Here is a 23188-nt window from a genome sequence, read left to right on the forward strand (position 1 = left end):
GTTGTGGTTTAAAAAGAAAATCAATGGGCTTCTTATCCCAGCCCACAACTCCAGGCAGAAGACTCCCACTGTACTGGAGGTCAAGCAAGTACTAGGAACCCCAGGAAAGATACTCCCCACTGCCCAATAATACCCCTTCAGTCTGCCCATCAACCCCCAACAATATCCACTTCTCTGGGCTCCATATCCTAGCTCATAACCCCTGGCAGAAGACTCCTGCTCTGGAGGTCACACTGGTATTAGGAAATCCAGAAGACACCCATTCTACTGAAGGCCACTCCAGAAGATGCCTGTTCTATTGGAGGCCATGGTAGTATTAGGAACCCCAGGTACCTGGAACCCAGAGACCACTCTGATATCTAAAACTCCAGAGGTCATGCCAGTTCCCAGAAACCCAGAACCTCAGAAGCAAAGCAAGCACCCAAAACTCCAGAGGCCAAGTAGACTATCAATTTCAGCATAGACACATTACTGGACCTGAAGACTTGTTGGTCACCAGAACCACAGGCCACTCAGGTCAGAAAACCAGAGAGGAAACAGAAAACAAGGGGACAGGAAAACATTCAAGAAGCATCCAACTAACAAAGATAAACTCAGAAATTAGACCTTAAACTGATAATAACCCCAAACCGAGAGGCCACCATAAGAACACAATGAACAATACCCAGGTCAATATGGCATGACCAGAGTCCAGTTATCCTACTACAGTAAGTCCTGGCTAGTCCAACACAGTGGAGCACAAGAAAATGACCTTAAATCAAATCTTATGAAGATGCTAGAGGACCTTAAAGAGGAAATGACAAATCCCTTAAAGAAATCCAGAAAAACACAAACAAACAGCTGAAGAAAATTAATAAAACCATTCAAAACCAGAAAATAGAAATAGAAGCAATTCAAAAAAACACACAAACTGAGGTATTCCTGGAGATGGAAAGTATAGGTAAGCAAACAGGAACTACAGACATTAGTAATCACCAACAGAATACAAGAGATGGAAGATCATCTCAGGCGTAGAAGATATAAGAAATTGATACAGCAGCCAAAGAAAATGTTAAATCTAAAAAGTTCCTGACACAAAACATCCAGAAAACCTGGGACACTATGAAAAGACCAACCTAAGAATAACAGGAAAAGAAGAAAGAACAGAGTCCCAGATCAAAGGTCCAGAAAATCCCCCCACCACATAATAAAGCACTAAGCATATAGGACAAAGAAAAAATATTAAAAGCTGCAAGAGAGCTAAACAGTGGTGGTGCACATCTTTTTTTTGGGGGGGGGGGGTTTACAGGTTTCTCTGTAGCTTTGGACCATAGGACAGAATGGCAGCTTACAGAATGGGCAAAGTTCTTCACTCACCCCATATCTGAAAGAGGGCTAATATCCAAAATATATGAAGAACTCAAACTAGACATCAAAAACCCCAAATAATCCAATTAAAAATGGGGTACAGATCTAAACAGAGAATTCTCAACAGAAGAATCTTAAATGGCTGAGAAACACTTAAGGAAACATTCAACATCCTTAGCCATCATGGAAATACAAATCAAACAACTCTGAGATTTCATCTTATACCTGTCAGAATGGCTAAGATCAAAATCACGAGAGACAGCTCACATTGCAGAGGATGTGGAACAAGGGGAATACTCCTTCATTACTGGTGGGAGTGTTAACTTGTATTCATTAAGGAAATCAATAAGGCAGTTGCTCAGGAAATTGGGAATTGATCCACCTCAAGACCCAGCAATACCACTCTTGGGCATATACCCAAACGATGCTCAATCATACTACAAGGACACTTGCTCAACTATGTTCATAGCAGCATAATTCATAATAGCCAGAATCTGAAAACAACATATATGTCTGTCAACCAAAGAATGGATAAAGGAAATGTGGTACATTTGTACAATGGAGTATTACATTGTAAAAACGACATCATGAAATTTGTAGTCAAGTCGATGAAACTAGAAAAAAATCATCCTGAGTGAGGCAACGCAGATCAAGAAAGACAAACATGGTATGTAATCATTCACAAGTGGGTATTAGCTGTAAAGTATAGGATAACTAACCATGCTACAATCCACAGACCCTAAAAGGCTAGGTAACAAGGAGGGTCCAATGGGAGTGGAATGACACTTAGATTTCTCTGGGAAGGGGAAATACTAGATTTCTTGGACGGAACATGAGGAATCGTGCGGAGGTATAGAGGGTAAGAGTACTGAAAGAGATGGCTGAAAAAGGGGGGCACTGTAGGATGAGGTAGAAACCTGGTACAAGGGGACCTGCCAGGAATCTACAAGGGTGACCCCAGTTAAGACTCCTAGAAATAGGGGACACATAGCCTGAACTGGTCATCTCCTGTGGACAGACAAGACTTCTAGTGGAGGAATGAGACATCAACTCAGTCACACAGCCTTAGACCTACAGTCCGTACTGACTACGGGATATGCTGGGGTAAGAGTGGGGCAGAGATTGTGGAAGTGGCCAACCAACGACTGGTCCAGCCTCAGACCCATGCCATGAGAGTGCCCACCCCTGGTACTGCCTGGCGCACCATGACTAAAAGTCTGGATTGGTCAGAGACCTAGGATAGAACCAAACATGACTGGCAAAAAAAGTCAATGTAATGATGCCTAATGATACTCTGCTATACTCATAGATGGATGCCTAGTCCAATAGTCAAGTCATCAGAGAGGTTTCATCCAGCAACTGATGGAAACAGATAAAAAGACACAGTCAAACATGTGGAGCTTGGGGAATGTTGCTGGAGAGAGGGAGGAGGATTGTAGGGTCCAGAGGGGTCAACGACACCACAAGAAAACTCACAGAATCAACTGACCTGGGCTCATGGGGCTCAGAGACTGGACTGACAGCCAGGGAGCCTGCATGAGACTGACCTAGGCACTCTGCATATGTGTGACCGCTGTAGTTTAGTCTTCTTGTGGAACTGCTAACAGCGGGGGCAGGGCTGTCTCTGACTCTTTGGCTGACTTTTGGGACCCTATTCCTCCTATTGGGTCGCCTTGCCCACCCTTAATTCAAGGGGAGGTGTTTAGTCTTACTATAACTTGATATGCCATATTTTGCTGATATCCTTGGGAGGTCTGCCATTTTCTAAATAGAAAAGGAGGAGGAGTGGATGGGAGAGCAAAAGGGAGGTGTTGGGAGTGGTAGAAGAGGAGGGGGGTAAACTGCAGTAAGAATGTAAAAATATTAATAAATAAAAACTCATAATCTTCCTAAAAACAAATAAAATAAGTCAAAAGATATAAAGACAAACAGTACCTTTTAGAAACAGATAAATCTAACTCTATGTGTACACATTTTCTTGCTGTGCATGATGTACAGGGATTGCTTTGCTCTCTTTGTATGTCACAAGAAAACAGATATGCAAGAGCAAGTGCCCTGATATTTAATGAGTCACGGAGGAGCAGAGAAGAGGCCCAGTGACCTTACACTTCAGAGACCATGGATTAATCCTGCAGCCATGGGTCTGGAGTTAGTCTCTGTTTATCATCAGTGTGTTGTCACAGAACTGAGAAATAAAACTCCATCAGTATTTCAAAAAGTGACATTTCTGCTGCTCTGAAGGAGCACAGAAGGTACTTCCCTCATTTTAGTAGGAAATGCACCATATGACATGAAAGGACATACAGCTACATAATACCTTATTTCCTAGTATGGTTTAAGATAAAAGACTTGAAATTCAAAGCTACATTGCTCCAAGTATCTGCTTAATGGAAGTATACTTTGTGATTAAATTGGCATACATCAAGTATAATCAGAAAGGTTATTTACAGTGAGGAAACACAAAATTCTGCCCTTAATGGAGTGCACACAATTACAGCTGTTGGTTAAGAAATATAACTTCTTTGGTTTTTGTGCTCAGAAACTTATCTTTTCATTTATTGTTGACAGTGGACGTACCCAGTTTGGGAAGGTGCACAAGGACATATTTGTGGCATGTAAAAAGTAATATTTGTGTTCCTAATGATTTGTTTGAGAAGTAAAGGGTAAACTGCCCATCTCTGGCTTCATGATGGATAAAAGAGAATCAAATGATTCAGTTTCAGAGCAACGGGAACATCCCCAGTTTTTCTACAGAGCCATGGTGGCTCACATATCCACAAGAAGCTCACAATGAGAAGAAATGAAGCTCCTCCAGGTGGGTTGGTCTGTGCAGGATCTCTTGTTCTTACTAAGCAGAAGTGAACAGTATCATTTTGTTTGAGACCACAGCCTCTTGGACCAAGATAACCACTGTCCTTGCCATCTCTGAGAGCTTAGGGGTATGCAGCTAGCACTGGAGTCACACGTAAAATGGAGAGAAAGAAGCGCCATGGTTTTCAGCAGGGAAGGCTATAATGCTTTCTACTTGTGCTGTAAATTACATGTTTATTTTGTTAGCATGAGATAGATGAATATTTCTACATACAAACTTGCCCAGCTAAAATCAAGATAAATGATATTAATGTCCTATGGTCAGTATTATTGAACCTCAAAAGCAATAAACTTTATGAGTTGATAAATATTACATTTGCAACATAGTTAACATTCTTTTACTGTCTCAAGCACTTATTACACATTGTAACCGCAAGTCTACAATACATTATTCATATCTGGGGTGTCACCAAGTGATGGATTGCTGTAGGAGAGGCTGTCCTTTAAATAAATCAACAAATAAAAATGCAAATGTTAACATTTTCAGCCACAAACTTTTCCCATCTTAAATGGGGGAATGAAAATTTCACATTATATTGACAGCCAGCAGAAAACAATTAAAAACCTATACCATGAAGGGAAAGATGACTGCCATGACTGTTTTCTTTGCCTGTACATGGAATGATATGGATACTTTAGGTGTTTTCCAAGAACAAAGGAAAAACATCTCTCCCAGCACTGAAACATGCCATCATCTTTTGCAAGCCTTTCATAAACCTTAAACATTCTTGGAATTTAGGGTGTGTAAGGCTTAAAATGTATTCTTTTCAAAGGAAGAGTCAGAATTTGTATAAGGAAAAAGTCTATAAAAATGATTAGTGTACACTTTGAAATGTGAATGATGCAAATACTCTGGATTCTAAGGATGGAGAAGCACAAATGTGCTGTCCTGATACCCGATTTTCACAGGACTGAATCATCTTCAACTCTGCACTTTGTATAATACACTGATGATATGCCATTGTGCACTCCTCTAAAGATAAAATCGGGTGTGCTACATATTCTTTTAGTCAGTCAAGTGCTTATTATTTACAAAGCTCCTAAGAATCTCTATTTAGCTCATCAGCAGTATTAAGGACCAGTAGATGAATAATCCTTTTCTTAACATCTGTAAATATAAGAATTTGCAGCACTCTTAACCAGGGCTTGTAACAATCTACCATGCTGATCTTCAGAAAATTTATGCCGAGGATGTTTTATAAAATCTTCACAGGGAAACATTCTATCCCTACTTTTCATGCTTTCCTCTAAACTGAAATTCAGCCTTTACGCATACATTAAAGTTGTGTTAGAGAACACATCTTAGTGCTGTAGTGTAGCTTAGGGGTGGATTGTTTGCCTACCACGTACACAGTCTCGAGTATGAGGCCTAGTTCCAACTAACCAACCAAAAAAATACCATTTAAATATTAACAGTAAGAGAATTCACTGAGACTGAAAATTTAGACTATTAGCCGTTTCTAACTCAGCTAGGCCAGTCCAAATGGGGGTGGATGGAAAGCTTATGAGTACAAGCTTCCAAGCCCAATGTGAAGTGGTACAGAACAAAGGGAGTTCTCTCCACTCTTCAGAATCATAACTCATTTGTTTACTTAGCAAATCCCACAAATGCCAGCACTAAAAGAAAGAAAGAGGGTCAGCGGAGAAAAATGGGCAAACTAACTAATCACTGTGATTATGTCACCCTGCAGTGGGAGGGGGAGGGGAACTGGTGATGTTGGCCATTACACTACTTAAGTTAATGACTTTGGAGTCTGAAATGCTGGCCCTGTCTTTTATTAGCTAAGGGTCTGTGAAAGGGAGTAGCATCATTAGAAGGCATGCCTGTGTTGGAGGAAGTGTATCACTGTAGGGGTGAGCTTTGAAGTCTCTTTTGCTCAAGCTTCCCTCGGGAGATGTTCAGCTGACTTCCTGTTCCCTACAAGATGTAGCACTCTCAGCTCCAGCATTACATCTGAGTGTATGCCGCCATACTTCCTGTCATGAGGATAATGGTCTGAACCTCTGAAACTGTAAGTGAGCCACCCCAATTAAATATTTTCTTTATAAGAGTTGTCATGGTATCTCTTCACAGCAATGAAAACCCAAAGTAAGGAAGATCTTAGACATTCAATCTCTTTAACTCATGGTTTCCCAATTTTAAAATGGGGATAAATGTAGTCCTATCTCTACAGGGTGTGAAAACTAAATTAGATGACAAGTCAAGGAGCTTGGCACAGTTCTGGGTACACAGTACTCAAGACAGCAACCTAACTTACTATCCTCTGCAGCATTCACTTCCCAGTTGTTTTTTGTTTTTGGTGTTTATCTTTCTGCCTTCAGAAATTCATTGCATGCCAGTAAGAGCCATACTTAGAACAAATACTGCTTTTCAAGAATATGTAGGTTTGTCTTCTGTGTCACTGTACTTATATGAGACTTGGATAAAAGATAGCTCTATAGAGAACAAAGAGTTAAAACTCTTTCCTTTCTAAAACCATAAACCAAAGAATATATTTTAGAGTATACCTTTGAAATCACCAGCCTTGATACTAACAATTTAGGCAATTAAACTACAAATTAAGTCTTAAAATATATATTCATGTGATAATGAGGTATTTAAGTGCCCCAAACTAAACTTATCCCCAAGGAAACATAAACGAAGTCCTTTTGAAACGGATGCACGTGTGTGTATGTATAAAATACTTGTATAATATGTTAATATGTGAGTTGCTATATTGATGTAAGAAGTTTTAAATAATCTATTTCTTTCTCTACAGAAATGGCTGGCCAAATGATTAGCTCTTCTAAAGTCTCTGGTATAAATGAATGTAAATATACCTTTAGCAAATCGCAAATCCACTGTGATTTGCAGAATTTAATCAAAGTTGTTGCTGTGGGAGAATGCACTTGTATACTGTAAAGATTTGTCACTTGGTTTAATAAAATGCTGCTTGGCCAGTAGCCAGGCAAGAAGTACAGGCGGGGCAACCAGATTAGGAGAATTCTGGGAAGAAGAAAAGCAGAGTCAGTCACTAGCCAGCCACCAAGGAAACAAGGCATGTAGAAAATGAGGTAATGCCATGGCCATGTGGCAATACATAGAATGATAGAAATAGTTGAATTTAAGATGTAAGAGATAGCTAGAAATATGCCTGAGCCATTAGCCAAACAGTGTTGTAATTAATAGTTTCTATGTGATTATTTGAGTCTTGATGGCCGAAAGAAAAGCGCATTCTCCGTCTATAAGTTGCAGACCAAATACATTACCTTCCATGATCAGCTGAGAAGGACCTGCTGCTAAGCGGTTTCTGTGGACAGGAAACTTTGGGTTTCTATGGAAATCCTTGCCAACTGTCATGATCATTTCAGAAAGTGCAAATATGGAGAAAAGAACTATGCAATGAATTTGGCAAACCTATAGCTGTATAATGAGTGCCTCTAGAGTAAGAGCACTAAAACTGTCAACTTTTCTTCGGTCTCATAAACACTCTCCCAAGGAGAATACCAGTCAAGGGTCTCCCAGGCTCACCGTGAGGCAGTGTGCTGGGATGATGACGAGGCTGGGGTCATGGGGTCCTTAGGGCTTCTTGTTGCCATAGGAGATGTGGATGCATCTTTTCTAACTGCTGTCACTGTCTCTGTATAAACAATAAAGAAAATAATTTGAGTACTCAATAAAAGAAATAAAAAGTTCACTTCAAGTAACAAAGCAGACCATTTGGAGCACCCCAAAATCTCAACAGATAATTGTTTTTTCCTCCTGAAAAGGAACAGTGACAGATGAAAAATTCCTTGTGTTGTTTATTTTCATATATATCAGTGATTTACATTGCCTCACTTAAAAACAAACAAAACCCACTCATCTGTACAGTAACACAGAAGTTATTTTGTTTTTTGATATATTTGCCCATCATATTTTTCATGATTTAGCTTTACTGTGGAGATGTCTAAGAAGGTAAGCTGTTTTAATCTGTTCCCTTTAACATTATTAACAAAAACGTTATTTTTTTTTGCAAACAAAACAGAAAATTGTAGCACCTTGCATCTCTAGACCTTTCAAGTTGAAGGAGTCTCTTTAAAAGCATGTAAGATTAGACATAAATATCTCATTTCCTTTAAAGAAGTCTGATTTGGACTACAACAAGTATTATGTGAAAGACCTGAGTAACATATCTTCATTTAGGATCCTAGGATATTCCTAAGCAATAATGTATCTTTCTACAGATGGGCTGATCTGGCCTCCGTTCCCTTCTAAGAAGTTCTGATTCATTACTTTTCACTTCCTGATGTTAAATAAAATGATGATAGTACTGAAAGGAGGCATCTTTCATTTTGGTTCTACCTTCTACCTACTCTATCTATCTATCTATCTATCTATCTATCTATCTATCTATCCATCCATCCATCATCTATCTATCTACCTGTTTTATATTTCTGTTCTTAATATGTTCTGGCTGCAGTTTCCCCTCCCTTTATTCCTCCCATTTCTCCTTAACCCACCTCCCCTCTTCAGCAGATCCATTTCTCCTCCATTTCCCTTCATAAAAGCAGGTCTCCCAGGGATATCCAACGAACATGGCATAACAAGATGAGATAAGACTAGGCACAAGCCTCCAGAACAAGGCCACATGAGGCAACTCAGTAGGAGGAAAAGTGTCTCAAAAGCTCATGAAAGAGTCAGAGACACCTCCACTCCCACTGTTAGGGGGTCCCACAAAATATCAAGTTAACAACTATAACATATATGCATAGGACCTAACACAGACCCATGTAGATCCCATGATTGTCGCTTCAGTCTCTGTGGGCCTCTATGAGTCCTACTTAAGTTTTTCTTTTTGGTTTTATTTTATATTTATTACCTTTCAACAACATGAAATATCTTTGTCTTTATTTTGGAGAACTGTGAGAATTCTGTCATATTTTCTGTTGGTTTCTGGGAAACTGCTGCTCAATATTCATTAAAAGCTTATTTAGGGAAGATCTATTCTTTCTTGTAGGAAAGAATGATGTGGTGATTTGAAAGAAAATGGCTCCCAAAGGAAGAGGCACTATTAGGAGGTGTGGCCTTGTTAGTGTAAGTGTGTTACTGTGGGGGCGGGCTTTGAGGTCTCTTTTGCTCAAGCTTCCCACAGTGTGACAGTCAGTTGACTTCCTGCCAACTTCTGGTCAAGATGTAGCACTTTTAGCTCCAGCATTTCTGCCTGCATGTCACCATGCTCCCTTGTCATGATGATAATGGGATGAACCTCTGAACTATAAGGGAGTCACCCTGATTAAATGCTTTCTTTATAAGAGTTGCTGTGGTCATGGTGTCTTATCACAGCAATAAATATTTATTAAAAATGACTAAACCTTGATAATTTTCTAATAAGTATTTTAAGTTATTAGTTGTTTTAAGAGTCTCAGGTTCTTTTCTGTTCCCCATCTTACGGAACTGGAGGTGGAGATCAAGTGCATGCCCAGCACTGCACAGCTATTGAGGGTGACACTGGATTAAATGCACTCAGGTCTGCTAGACAGATATGTAGTCACCCTGTTAGATAGTTTGAAAAAGAAAACTAGCACCAACAACACTGTGCCTAACTGTTCTGGAGAGATGAACCTGGTGGTAGACTCAAGGACAGAAATAATAAAAGCTAGAGAATTTAATATTACAATTTAGGACAGACAGAATGGAGGCAGGGGATGAAGATAGGTAACAAGTAGAGACAACAAGTAGAGACAAAAAGAAGGGGTTTGTGGGTGAGCAGGGAGGGAAGAACACGTTTCTGGTAGGAAAAGATTACAATTATTCTTTAGTCACTATCTTGGAACACGACACTAGTCTTTTTGTTTTGATACTCCTGCTAAAGTCAGTTCTGACAAGTGATATCTAATGAAACTGAAGGAAGGGACTTTCAGAGGATCTAATAGAATGTACATCAGGTATGTATGGATTCCTTGGAAAAGCAGGCATAACAACTTGCATACATATGGGGAGAAGGACCACAGATTCCATCAAATTCTGAAGGGTATGGATCCCAAAAAGGCCAAGAATGTTGCCTCTCAGGTATAGGTCAAGTTTCTTCTTGTTTCTCTTTTAATTCTCAAAGCTTTTTAAAAGTTAAGTTTTCAAAAGCCACATGTTAGTTTTTAACTATATTTGTTCCTTTAATAAATTCTGATTTAATATTAAGTCACCTATAATTTTTGCTTATAAAGATGAATGGGGCCATTTCCTATTTATATGTAGCTGGGTTTATCTGCCTACCCATTAGTCAACTGCTGTGGATATTATTTTAACTAGGCAAAGATGTGTTGCATTTTTTTATCGTGCAGGATATTACTTTAACTGTGTAAAGGTGTGTTATGCTTGTGCTGCATTTGTTTCATGATGTAAGAATGTGTGTTTAATTATGAAAACATGTGCTGTATCTGTTTCAGCTTGCCTGCCTAAAGCACCTGATTTTTCTAATAAAAAGCTGAATGGCCAATAGCTAGGCAGAGAGACTGAGTAGGAGACATTTATGCTTGTGAGGAAGAAGAGAGGAGAGAATGAAGGAAACGCCCAGGGCCAGAAGCCATGCAGCCACAGAGATAGAAAGTAAGAGAAGGTAAAAAGCCCTGAGGCAAAAGGTAGATAAAGAGAAACAGGTTAATTAAAATAAAAAGAATTAGCTAGAAATGTGCCTAAGGTAGGCTGAGCATTCAAAACTAATAAGTGTCTGTTGTGATGTGTGAGCGGGATGGTGGCCCCAAAGAAAAAAAACCTAGTATAGTCAACATTTCTGATAATTTTTCATGGTGTTCAAAGATTAAGAACTTCTGCTTCTGGGCTCTTTGTGAAAAACAGCTGAATTGCATCATATGTTCAATTTAGGTTGAGGAACCCATTTCCCCCCCTCCCCCCCCACAAATGCTGGCATAACCTTTCCCCAGATCCAGTGACAGCACTGGTGGTTAGGACACCTCCTGTTTCTGTCCCCAGCCATGATGTCTTTGTTTCTCAGAGTCAAGCACTATTTTGATTATTGTTTCCTTTCTGTTCTCTACAGCTTTAATATGTATTCGGCTTAAAAATGTTAATTATATTCTGTCAATTATAAAAAAAAATGTTCTTTAGAATTGGTGCTCTTGATTCTTTAAAAACTAAATAAGTTCTTAAAGTTTATTTCTGTTGATTGTGTGTGTGCGGTTTGCTCACTTTGCTGCGTCCTCTTTTGTGCCATGCACTATTGCTGTGGGTAGATACTGAAGTGTTCTGGTTTGGAGTGATTATGAAAAATAGGACTATGGCAGAAGATACCAGTTATTTGCTGAAATGCACTGTTTCTTTCTTCCCAGCAGCAAGTCATACGACATTCCTCAGTTTCTTTATGCTTCAGTATGGTAAGGTTAAAAATACAGTACGTTACATGCACCAATCAGCGTGTCCTATAAAAATATTCCTCGTTTCTGTCCCACAGCCTATTTTACCTCTTTCTTATCTACACTGTGGTGGGGTCAACAAACATCTTAGGTTTTGTGGGCCAGACTACTAGTCACTATGCTCAATTCCACGATGGTAAAGAAAACCAGCCAAGGTAGTATGTAGACAAAAGGCACAGCTGCATTCCAACAAGGGTTAGAGTGCCCTGGAGTTCAAGTCCCTTGCCTTGTTTTCAAAATTGTGTGTGTGTGTGGGTCAATCTTACAGCTGAATATGATACTCTCTGTAGGTTTTATACATAAGTTCTTCTAATTGCTTAGGAAATCTCCCACAAAAAAAAAAAAAACCCTGTGTTAAATGTGTTTTCCCCGTCAACTGAAATGACCATGTGGGTTTGCCTTCATTCTGCTAATGTAGTGCATTACATTGACAGATTTTTCTGAATTGAATCACCGTTGCATTCCTGAGCTAAAGCTAAATCCCACTTGGTCATGATTTATCATCTTCTTAATATGCTGCTACATCCAGCTTGCTATTGTTTTGTTTAGGCTATTTCCATGCATATTTATAATAGATATTGGGCTACAGTTTGCTTTGTGGTTGCCTGGTTTCAGCACTGGGGACTCTTAAAGTAAGTTAAGATGTATACCTTCCTGTTCTATTTTATGGAAGGTGTGAGTAGCATTTGCCTTACTTTTTTTTTTTTTTTTTTTTTTTTTTTTTTTTTTTTTTTGAGGCAGGGTTTCTCTGTGTTACAGCCCTGGCTGTTCTGAAATTTGCTTTGTAGACCAGAATGTCCTCAAACTCACAGAGATCCGCCTACCTCTGCCTCCCGAGTGCTGGGATTAAAGGTGTGCCCATCACCGCCTAGCTTGCACCACCCAGCCATTTGCCTTACTTTTGAAAGATTTGGTGAAATTCTCTTGTGAAGCTATACGGTTCTAGCTTCTTCATGAAAGTTTAAAAAAAATAACAATAATTGCTAGATTCTGGTAATTTGTGTGTTCATCCAGGTCTTGTAGCTTCTTGGAGTTTACTGTGTATTTTTGTCTCATTATTACTTTCTTATCCTAGGAGGCAGCAGCATGTTCATTCGGCTTTCAAAGTTTTCACAGAATAACCTATGAAAGTTGAGCATTAGGAAAAGTACAAAGCAGAACCTGTGTCTTGAGACAAGTCAAAACAGTCTCCTGGCCCCAGGATTCTGCTTTCACAGAGATCAGGGTCTCATCTATGTTTGGGCTGACATCTCAGGACTGATGCCATCCTAGGATAGGGGTCATCAATGCTGAGAATCCACAAAGTTCTCCTATTGTGTTTCTGTAAAGCCTCCCTTTCTTCAGAGTTCTGATGAATTGGATTCTTTTTTGTTGTTGTTGTTTGAGATAGGGTTTCTCTGTAGCTCCAGGCTGGCCTCGAACTCACAGAGATCTGCCTGTCTCTGCCTCCCAAGTGCTGGTATTAAAGGTGTGCACCACCACTGCCCAGCTTGAAGTGGATTACTAATTGTGTGGTCTTCAGTGTTTCTGGGAGAGGGTGATTACCTAGGCTTATCTATACCACTGTTTTCATTGATATGCTATGATAAGCGAATCTGAACAATTATTACAACCACATAGACATTATATCTCAAATACCTCAGTTAGCAAATAATCAAATTAGTGAATGAAAAAAACATGATTATTATGGTTTGGTTAGGAAATGTTCCCCCAAATGCTCATGCATTGAAAGGTTGGTCTCTAGTTAGTGTTGCTACCTTTGGAGGTTCTAGAAACATTAGAAGGTGGGAACCAGCTAGAGAAAGAACATCATGGAGGTGGGAGAGATGCTTTCTACATCTCAAGTAATGAAGCAGTCTCCACAATGCTCCTCTCACCTTGATGTTCTACCCAAGGATGGTAGCCTACCGGGCTCTCTGACACTGTGGGCCAGAATAAAATCCCCCCTCTTTCAAACTGATTTTTTTTTAGGTATTTGGTCATAGTGATGCAATAACTAAAACAATTTTATCTCAACTGATGCAGAAAAAAATAGATTTGACAAAATCAAATACGAATTTATGAGAAAGATTCCCAACTATCTAGGAGGAACTTTTCCAACCTGATAAAAAACAATTACAAAAAGCACCAGTAAAATCATACTTAGTCGGTGCACGACTGTCTTCTCTGAGACCTGAACAGGTAAGCAAACAAATTTTTAACATTTATTTATTGGAATGGAACCCCTAGGTAGTCAACAACAACAAAAATAAAAGCCATAAATTATAGAAAGGAAGAAGTTGGTTATGGACTAGCTATATTCCAGTCCTAATCCCCAGTACTCTTTAAAACTTATTGTACTTGGAGACAAGGCTTTCAAAGAAGTCATCAAGGGCTAACGAAGTCACATGAGTGTTGGTATCTTTGGAAAGAGGAGAGATGCCTGGGAGGCGTATATACAGAAAGGACCATGAGAAGTCACAATGAGAAGAAAGTCCTCATAAGCCCAGGGAAGAGCCTAGGGAGGTAACTGATTAGCAGAGAGTATAGGGTACTTTGGTAATCAGGGAAATGTACTACATATGAACTGGTCATTACATGAGTGTAAAAGAATTGCGAGACTTATCAAGCTACATTTAAGACTTGTGCAACTGCATTATATATAATTAAACCTCAATTAGAATAAAAGGAAATGAAACAATGACCAAGGTTTTCTTGACTTCTCAGGCACTGCTATTTTAAGGTCTCACTATAGTCTTTCTCTTTGACATTAGCAATCAGTCATCATAAGGACTCTGAAGAGGTAAGCATATATTTTGCTTAAATCACTAAATCACTGCAGGTGCTGAGGTCAAAAGGTCTAACTGATTAGGTCCTTATTTTGAGAAAATGAAACAAGGGAAGAAATAGAAAAATCAATATTTAGTGTTATGTTAATTCAGTTGACACATATATAATGAGAACCTACCATATGTTGAGCTATGCTCTAAGATATAGAGGTGTGCATGTTATTGTTTAGTGACAGAAGATCTGAAACATAATAAAGTAGATGATATTTTCAGGAATTCTTTCAATTACAGAGGATGGCAAATGTAGATGCTCTGGTTTAAGTGACAGTATTCCATATTTACAGCAAGATTAACTCTTAAAGATAGGTTCTAAACTTGAATTCCTTTTTTAGGATGATTTACTCTTCTGTCTGGGTTTATTCATAGCACTCTATGCGTGTCTTTCGTGTGCTGTTGATAAAGACATCAGTGTTTACCATATCTTTTATTCACTTCTAGGAATCAGTTTATTTTCTTATGATTAAACATAAGATACAGATGACAGTTATAATAAAGGGAACATAAGTAAATGATCCCTAGAGGCTAGATGGAAACCACTTCCGTACTTTGATTCTTCCAACATACTTATTATTTTGTGTCCTGTGCTTATCCACCATGGGGCATCAAGCATCTTGCATCACTACAAGCACAGATTCACTTATAGCTCGAGGTTATTATTCACTTCAGTTAAGTAGAAAATAATCGTTTCCCAGAAAAAAAATGTGTTTGAGATCCTCTCAGAGAATTTAACTAGTGGTGATTAACCTATGTAAGGTTAGTCTAAAACATCACGATAGAAAAAAATAACAGTGCGTGTCCAACAGTATCAACTAAGCTGAAATTACTCTGGACTGAAGTTCTGCCACAAATATAAAGGGATCCAGGGATCTGTGACAGAGGAATGAGCAAAAGGTATCCCCAAATACAGCAGGGACCTTTGGAATGATGTTCAGGCAGAGTTAAAAAAGGAGAGTGCCAAGCTCCATGGTCTAATTCATTTTAATTCTGAAATTTGTGCATAGTGGATTCAGCCTTAGTTAGTTCATCAGTATTGCAGGGAAAATGCTCTGAGTTGCAAGGGCTTTTGTGACAGAGGATCAGTCATTTTTTCAGGTAGAAGCAGTTCTAGAATGTTTCCTCATGGGGAGAAGGAAGAGGCAGGAAGAGCATGTGTTCCCCCTGAGCATGCCTTCTTTTTTTTAAAAAAATACTTATTTATTTATTATGTATACAATATTCTGTCTGTGTGTATGTCTGCAGGCCAGAAGGGGGCACCAGACCTCATTACAGATGGTTGTGAGCCACCATGTGGTTGCCGGGAATTGAACTCAGGACCTCTGGAAGAGCAGGCAATACTCTTAACCACTGAGCCATTTCTCCAGCCCTGAGCATGCCTTCTAAAAGCACATGACCCAAGTTTAGATTATCTAAAGTAGCATTTCCTCATTCTATATAACTCAATGAAAACCAACTAAAATATAACATTCTAAGTGATGATGGAAGAGAAAACTTAACTATGTAGGCTAATTTGATAATAATGTACCCATTTTTGTTATTATAAGGTTGCTCTTTGAGTTGACTCTGTTTCTTTTATATGTTTAGCATCAATAAAGTTGGCTGAATGTTGAGGAGAACAGGAGAGGTGAAGGAGTGAGAGACTGGCAATAAAGATTAATGGCCCTGCAGTAAATATCCTGTATAACACTCCAGGATTAAATGATAGCAACAAAAGAAACCACAGATATAAAGAAGAAATGTATACCAAAAGATTCTGTCATGCTAACGAGCGGAAAGCAATTAAGGAGGTGCAACCAAGCAGTGTAACTTGGGCAGTTAGTGCTGGGTCACTGGCACTGTAATAATCAGGGCATCCAGACCCATGGTGCACACCTAGGAAAGTTAATTCTCCCATTAGGCTGGGTGCTGCAGCAAAGGCCAAGGCAATAACCCTGCCCCGTCTCTAGTCTGCATGCACCAGCTCTGCAGTGGCAGAGTGGCTCAAGGGGGCAACTTCATGTCTTCAGTGATCAGGCAGACCATAAAAGAAGAGAAGAATACAAGACAGTCTTTTCCATGAGTAGAAAAACTTCATGGTTCTTATATTTTAAAATGTTAAAACATTTCAAACTTTTAAACAGATGAGGTTTTTGATATTATTTTCACTACCATACTACATCCTCCTGCCCTTTAAAGAAAAAGGGAAAAGAGTGATGAGGGGAACTTCTGGAAAATAAAAGGTTGAATGACAGCGCTCCTGAAATCTCTGCAGATGTGTAACAGCTGCCTTCGAGTTAGCTCGATTGTCTAGCAGCACTACTGGGACTCACTGTGCGCAACACGAAGTGCTGCAAGGTCAGCACACAACACAGCACAAGTAATGGGTTCTGAACTGCTGGTAGTCAAAAATGGTTTTGTTTTAAATTAGAAATTGATTTCTTTGGTATAGCAGCCTTTTCCAGGCTTCTGGCTTCTGTAGCTGGGAACAGGGGAGGTTGGTTCCCGCACAGCCAGGCTGCTCTCTGACGTCGCAGCAGTCTCGATCAGATGCACATGCTCTTTATCCCTCTGCTCTTCTGCTATGCTATTTTAGCGCTGGCACACGGCATACATGTGTTGACACGTCAACAGAAGATTACATTAAGCCTTGCAGAGTAACCACTAGACCAGCTCTGACTGGAACCTCTCTCTGCAGCAATGGCGAGAATAAGGGGGAACTAAAGGTTTTCATTGCTGAAAGATGACTGCCAGAGAAAGTAAGAGGCTCGCTCGGATAGTAAGTCTCCTCAGTTTCATCTTTGTCTTGTGAGCAACACCTAAAAGGAAGCTTCAGTGTTGTCTGTCCTCAGTGGCACCCTGTAGAATATTTATTTGCCTTATGCTAAAGAGAAATTGTGGTGTTTCTCTTTTGAAGTTTGGAAAAATTGTCATCTTTCAGTTGCCTGGAAGAGGATAAAGCAATTTATTTTAGATTACTGGCAATTAACCCTCAGAAACAGCAAAGATGGCAGCAGGTGGGGAAAGCAGAGAAGGGTGTGTGTGAAATTTTCTCCCGGAGCACACCCATTCTCAAATAAATAAAGCAAACGTGAGAGTTGATGCAGAGATGATGAACAGTTGGCTGCTTAACATGGCAGGAGAGGAACTATGCTGGTAGAAGGAGGAGTATGAAAAAGATCATGAGCAGGGTGTGAGCAGAGGAGGCTGTTTCCCACTCATCTCTCCACGAGGAGGTTCATTCCCTTTCAAGTTTGTCCTTAAGGCTGTTGGCATAGACTGCACCAGGAGTCACACCAGGAGCTGCTGGGAAGCAAATAACTCTTTCATTCATCATTTCAGAGTTCCTTGTAGTATTATTAGCACTTCAAAGAAGGCAAAGCAATATTTTCTCAGACTTGGGTGATCATGTTTAGTTCCAATGTAAAGTTGCTCATGACCTCCCCACGTTACCAGTCAATTGAGGACTTACCATTATTACGAGACCTTACTTTTCCAGGAGAGATTTAGGTTCAACTCTTTATTCTGTTACTCATTTTGAGAATATCATTTAGAATCTATAACCTTACTGTTCAATTCAGATTTTAAAAAAAGGGGTCAAACTGAACAGAGTGTCTCCTATCAATACTCACAGAGAAATAAATGCAGATGTGATCTGAGCATCCAGTAGCTGTGCCACCCACAGTTTTGTAGGCATATGTTTATCTGAAATGCTACCTCCAGCTCGGCATAGTGGAAATAACCTGCTGTCCACTGGCTTGCAGGCACCATCCACCTTCCACCATCCTTCTCTTTCTGCTACTGCAGACACTACACTCACCTCTCTGGGGGCTGCATGTGTCTTTCTGTTGGCATATCCACTGGACGTCATCCTCCGCATGTGACTGAAACTCCACTGTCTTCTTCTCCCTTCTGTTTTGTCCACTGTTTGGAGAGTTTGAGCACGCATTAACGGATGACGAGGTTCCACGCAGCCACCCATCACATTTTGACTTTAATAAACTGAAAGAGGAAGCATGAATGGATTGTGGTGGGCACAGGGGAAGACACATATCACACGGACATATCTGAAATGGACAAGAGTTTCAATACAGTTCACAGCAATGAGAATCTTTTCCTTATTTTAATTGATAGATGATTTGAATATTTTTCTAGATGTATATTTTGTGTATTGCCACAACTGTTTTGGAGAACAGTTTAATGATGTTAATCCTCAAAATTTACAGAGTTACAGAAATAAGACTCAAGTCCATTAAACTGCAATAAAGGCAAAGAGTATGAGTAAGAATCAGAATGTCTACAGAATGAAAAAAAGCAGATTAAAGTGAGATTGCATATCTAACACGTTTTGTAAGTACTAAAGATGAACTTAAAATTAAATTAAAATGTCAGCATTTAATATCCAGGGATAGTGCAACAACTGGAGGCCAAAGGAGGTTAAGTAAGCTGGCAAGGAGGCATTTACGTTAACTTTATGGTCTGGGATAGTAGTAAAAAGAGAGTGAAGCAATGAGGAATCAAAGACTGGCAGGAAATCAAAAAGAAATGAAGTATTATTTATGTAAGATCAATCAAAAACAAAAGAAGATTAATGTGAAGATCTCTGGTGTGGTGAGGAATGTGAGGCAGCAGGCTGAAGAAAGACAAGCAGGAACACAAAGGCAGGGCACTAAGGCAATGCATTTGGGATGAAACTACAATAGGTGACAAGCTTGGTATATGCCAGTCACTCTAGAAAAGTGGAGAAATGAAGAACAAAATCACCTTGGCTACACCTGGAATGGACCAACCACGTGGCTATGAGAGGTTCACCAAAGGATCGTAGGGAGTGGAAACAGTGATTTTGATTGGCATGTCAATGTTCTACTGAGATAATGATAGAAAACAATTGGAGGATGGAACATAGTGGGGCACACTGAGATTCACATAGAGGCAGGTTTGTCAGAAAAATGCTGGCATGCTTGTCTGTTCTTATCAAACGGTACAGGAGAAAAGGCCTCTGTCACAAGTAGTGTTCTCAGATAAGATGCTGATTTTAGGCACTGGTTCATAGCCCGGTGGTGAGTTTAAATTATCTGGAAAGGTTTTAGTGAGAGGATGTCTGGAGTCTCACCCATTTTACTAAATAGACTGCCTGGGACCAGCCCCGCCCCCTCCATGCCTGTTTCCCTCTTGGTTGCTCTTCTTTTCAAAGGCTCCCAAGGGGCTTCTACAATCATGGCTGTTCCTTGGGAAGATGGCATCTCATTTTGCCCAGTATTCTGAACTCTAAAGAAAAGCCACACCTACTTGATTAAGATGCTAACTACTATCCATCTAGTTTGATGTTAACTGTTGGCTTGTATCAGAATCAATGCAATCCCCATCAAAATCCCAGTACAATTCTTCACAGACCTTGAAATGCTGTGGGACAATGGTCTTGTACCCTGTAAAGATTTGTCACTTATGGGTTAATGTAAGATAAAAAAATTAATAAGAAACCTGAGATAATAGGCCAACCAGTTTATAATTACTGTAGGCCTCTGTGTGTTTGTTTGGGACTGAACAGCTGTGGAATCTGGCAGGACAGAAACCTTTGTCAACACAGAAAAAACATTACTCAATTTCATATGGAAAAACAAAAAACCCAGGATAGCCAAAACAATCCTGTACAATAAAGGGAGTTCCAGAGAGATCACAATCCCTGACTTCAAATTTTACTACAGAGCTATAGTAATGAAAACATCTTGGTACTGGCACAAAAACAGACAGGTGGACCAATGGAATTGAATCAAAGACCCTTATATAAAGCCACATACCTACGAACACTTGATTTTTGACAAAGAAGCTAAAATTATACAACGGGAAAAAAGCCTCTTTAGCAAATGGTGCTGGCATAACTGGATGTCAATATGTAAAAAAGTAGCCAGGCAAGAACAGTTCTTTCCTCTTCCCAGAATTCTCCTATTCTGGTCACCCCACCTATACTTCCTACTTGGCTACTGGCCAATCAGCGTTTTATTAAAATAGTACAAGTGATAAATCTTTACAGGGTACAAGACCATTGTCCCACAGTACTGTAGGGGAGTGGGGAGAGGAGAAGGGGATCAGAGGATTAAGGAGAAGAACATGAAGGATCGGGAAGGTTGAGTTGGGTGACAGACAGAGAGGGAAAGCCAGGAAAGAGATACCTTGAAAGAGGGAGCCATGATGGGCTTAGGGAGAAACCAGGCACTAGGGAAATTCCCAGGAATCTACAAGAATGAACCAAGCTAAGAATCTAAGCAATAGTGGAGAGAGTACCTAAAATGCCCTTCCAATGTAATCAGATTGATGACTACCTTAATTGTCATCATAGAACCTTAACCAGTAACTGATGGAAGCAGATGCAGAGATCCACAGCTAAGCACTGGACCAAACTCCTGGAGTCCAGTCATAGAGAGGGAAGAGTGGTATTACAAGCAAAGATGACAGACCATGAAGGGAATACCCATAGAGACAGCTGACCTGAGGTAGTGGGAGCTCGGGGACTCCTGACTGATGGCTAGGAAATCTGCATAAGACTAAACTGGGCCCTCTGAATGTGGGTGACAGTTGTGTTGTTTGGGAAGTTTGTGGGGCCTAGCAGTGAAACCAGTATTAATCCCTAGTGCATGAACTCGCTTTTTGTAGTGTGTTCCATATGTAGGGATACCTTGCTCAACCTAGATACAGGGGAAAAGAGTCTTGGCCTTGCCTCAAGTGATGTGACAGACCTTGTTGACTGCCCATGGAGGTCTCACTTTCTCTGAGGAGTCGACAGGAGTGGGGTGAGAAGACTGGGGGAGCAGGAGGATGGGAGGGAGATGGAACTGGGATTGGTATGTAAAATGGGATTGTTTAAAGAATAAAAAAAATTTAAATAAAAAGGATGCTAACTGCTAAATAATCTCTTCTTCTCTATTCTTTTCTTCTCACCCCACCCCTCCCTTTGTCTCCTGCCCCCTCCTCTTGTTTTTTCCTTTAGACTAACAAACCCATGTCTATTGAGCTCCAAATTTCATCAGAATATATGATGGTCTTTCTTAGTCTTTTGTTCTATGTATCAAATAATACAAAACATATAAATTGATATGTGGCTTAACTTCCATAGACAGCTGTTGAAAGAACCGCAGGAGGCCCAAATCCACTCTAGTGTGCATCATAGAAACATAGGAGAGAAGATATACTCCCTGGATGAGTCTTCCTGTCCGCTGCATTCTTATCTACACATGAAGCCCCTTTTATATAGTTGAGTTTCTAAGATAATTGTTATGGGGAAATGAGAGCTTCACTTTTTTTAAACAAAGGTTTGGTTGTTGATGTGATTTCTTTTTTATTAACTCTTTTTAAATAATTTTTTTAAATGTTCATGATCAAAAGATCACAAGTCATGGCAGAGATTGGGGACAAAATTCTTGTGAAAAGTTTTTATTTTTCAAGGGGGAAAACTTTTAAAGTCCTGAAGGAAGAGATGGAATATAGAGAGGAATCCCTCTCCAAACATGGTGAACTCCTATATGGAGGAGAATGAAGAGGAAAGAAAAGCAGGGAAGTGTTCTCATGTCCCTTGCTGTTCTACAAAGAAAAGGGTATTTGTCCGTATTCTCTCTATTGTGGAGAATGAAAACTGACTACGGAAGATAACTTCAGACCTACAGAGGAGTCCATTATATATATACACACACACATATTTACTTAGGTAATATTATATCCATCTATGGTCTTTGATGGAGTTGAAGAACTGATAGTTATTGTTATAGTTTTCCTTAGTTACGATAAAAAGTATACATAATTGCTGTAACAGTAATTCTTGCTTGATACCTGTCTTGTTATATGTAATTTTACTATGTTAAAGTTAAAACCTTCCTTTTTTATTTAAACAGAAAAGGGGAAATGGTGTGGGAGGTCCTTCTGTATATGTGTTGCTTTTATTTGTTAATGAATAAAGAAGCTGTTTTGACCTGTGATAGGGCAGAATAGAGCTAGGTGGGGAAAATTAAACTGAATACTGGGAGAAAGAAGGTAGAGTTGCAAGAAGCCATGGAGTCACCGGAGGGGAAAGATGCGAGCTGCCAGCTGGAACCTTGCCAGTAGGCCAAGAGCCTCATGGTAAAATATAAAATAATAGAAATGGGTGGATACTAGATGTAAGAGCTAGCTAGCAATACACTTAAGTGATTGGCCAAGCAGTGATTTAAATAATATAATTTCTGTGTGATTATTTTGGGAGTCTGGGAAGCCAGGAAATGAACAAGCAGCTTCCAACAACAATTTATGTATATCCTCATGTCACTTCCAGTTTGCTTTCTCTGCTGCTTTCTTGTGGTTGAATATTTCATATCTTGGCTTCCTGACCTGGTTGCCTGCTGCCACGTCTCCCTAGTCATTATGGGCTCTCCCTAGGAACATTAAGCCAAAATAAACTAATCCATTTATTAAAAAAAATTTTTTTTAAATATTATATATGTATATAATAAAATAGGATCATATTTACTTTCTACTCCTTTCCCCTCCCTCTAACTCTCTTCATATTTTTCTAATAGTCCCACTTAAATGTATATGAGTATGTAGCCATCCATTGGAGCATAGGAAACCTACCAATGGCTCTATCTTCAATAAAGGATGATTCTCTTTCTCCCAGGAACTATTCACTGCCAATAGATCCTCAGTTTGGAATGGCATCTGGGGATCATCTTCTCATCTATGTTGGGATTCTGGCTGGATTGATCTTGAGTGTACCTTGAACAGGTGACCAGGTATGCTTTGAGTTCATTATTGTG

At 39.6% G+C, this 23188-nt stretch overlaps 1 protein-coding gene across 4 annotated transcripts in view; it reads right to left on the reverse strand.

The window, feature by feature from the left end:
* Positions 1–23188, reverse strand: part of Kiaa1328 (KIAA1328 ortholog) — a 265884-nt gene that overhangs the window by 33246 nt on the left and 209450 nt on the right. For 3 of the 4 annotated variants that reach the window (XM_057788713.1, XM_057788712.1, XM_057788710.1), the window contains 2 exons: positions 18229–18410; positions 7730–7838 (listed from right to left, as the gene is read on the reverse strand). In XM_057788713.1, the coding sequence (XP_057644696.1) occupies positions 7730–7838; positions 18229–18410 (291 nt within the window). The remainder of the gene's footprint in view (positions 1–7729; positions 7839–18228; positions 18411–23188) is intronic. The other variant, XM_057788711.1, reaches the window with a different exon arrangement.

This window comes from Chionomys nivalis, chromosome 14 (genome assembly GCF_950005125.1).
Source record: "Chionomys nivalis chromosome 14, mChiNiv1.1, whole genome shotgun sequence".
Classification (NCBI taxonomy): Eukaryota; Metazoa; Chordata; class Mammalia; order Rodentia; family Cricetidae; genus Chionomys; species Chionomys nivalis.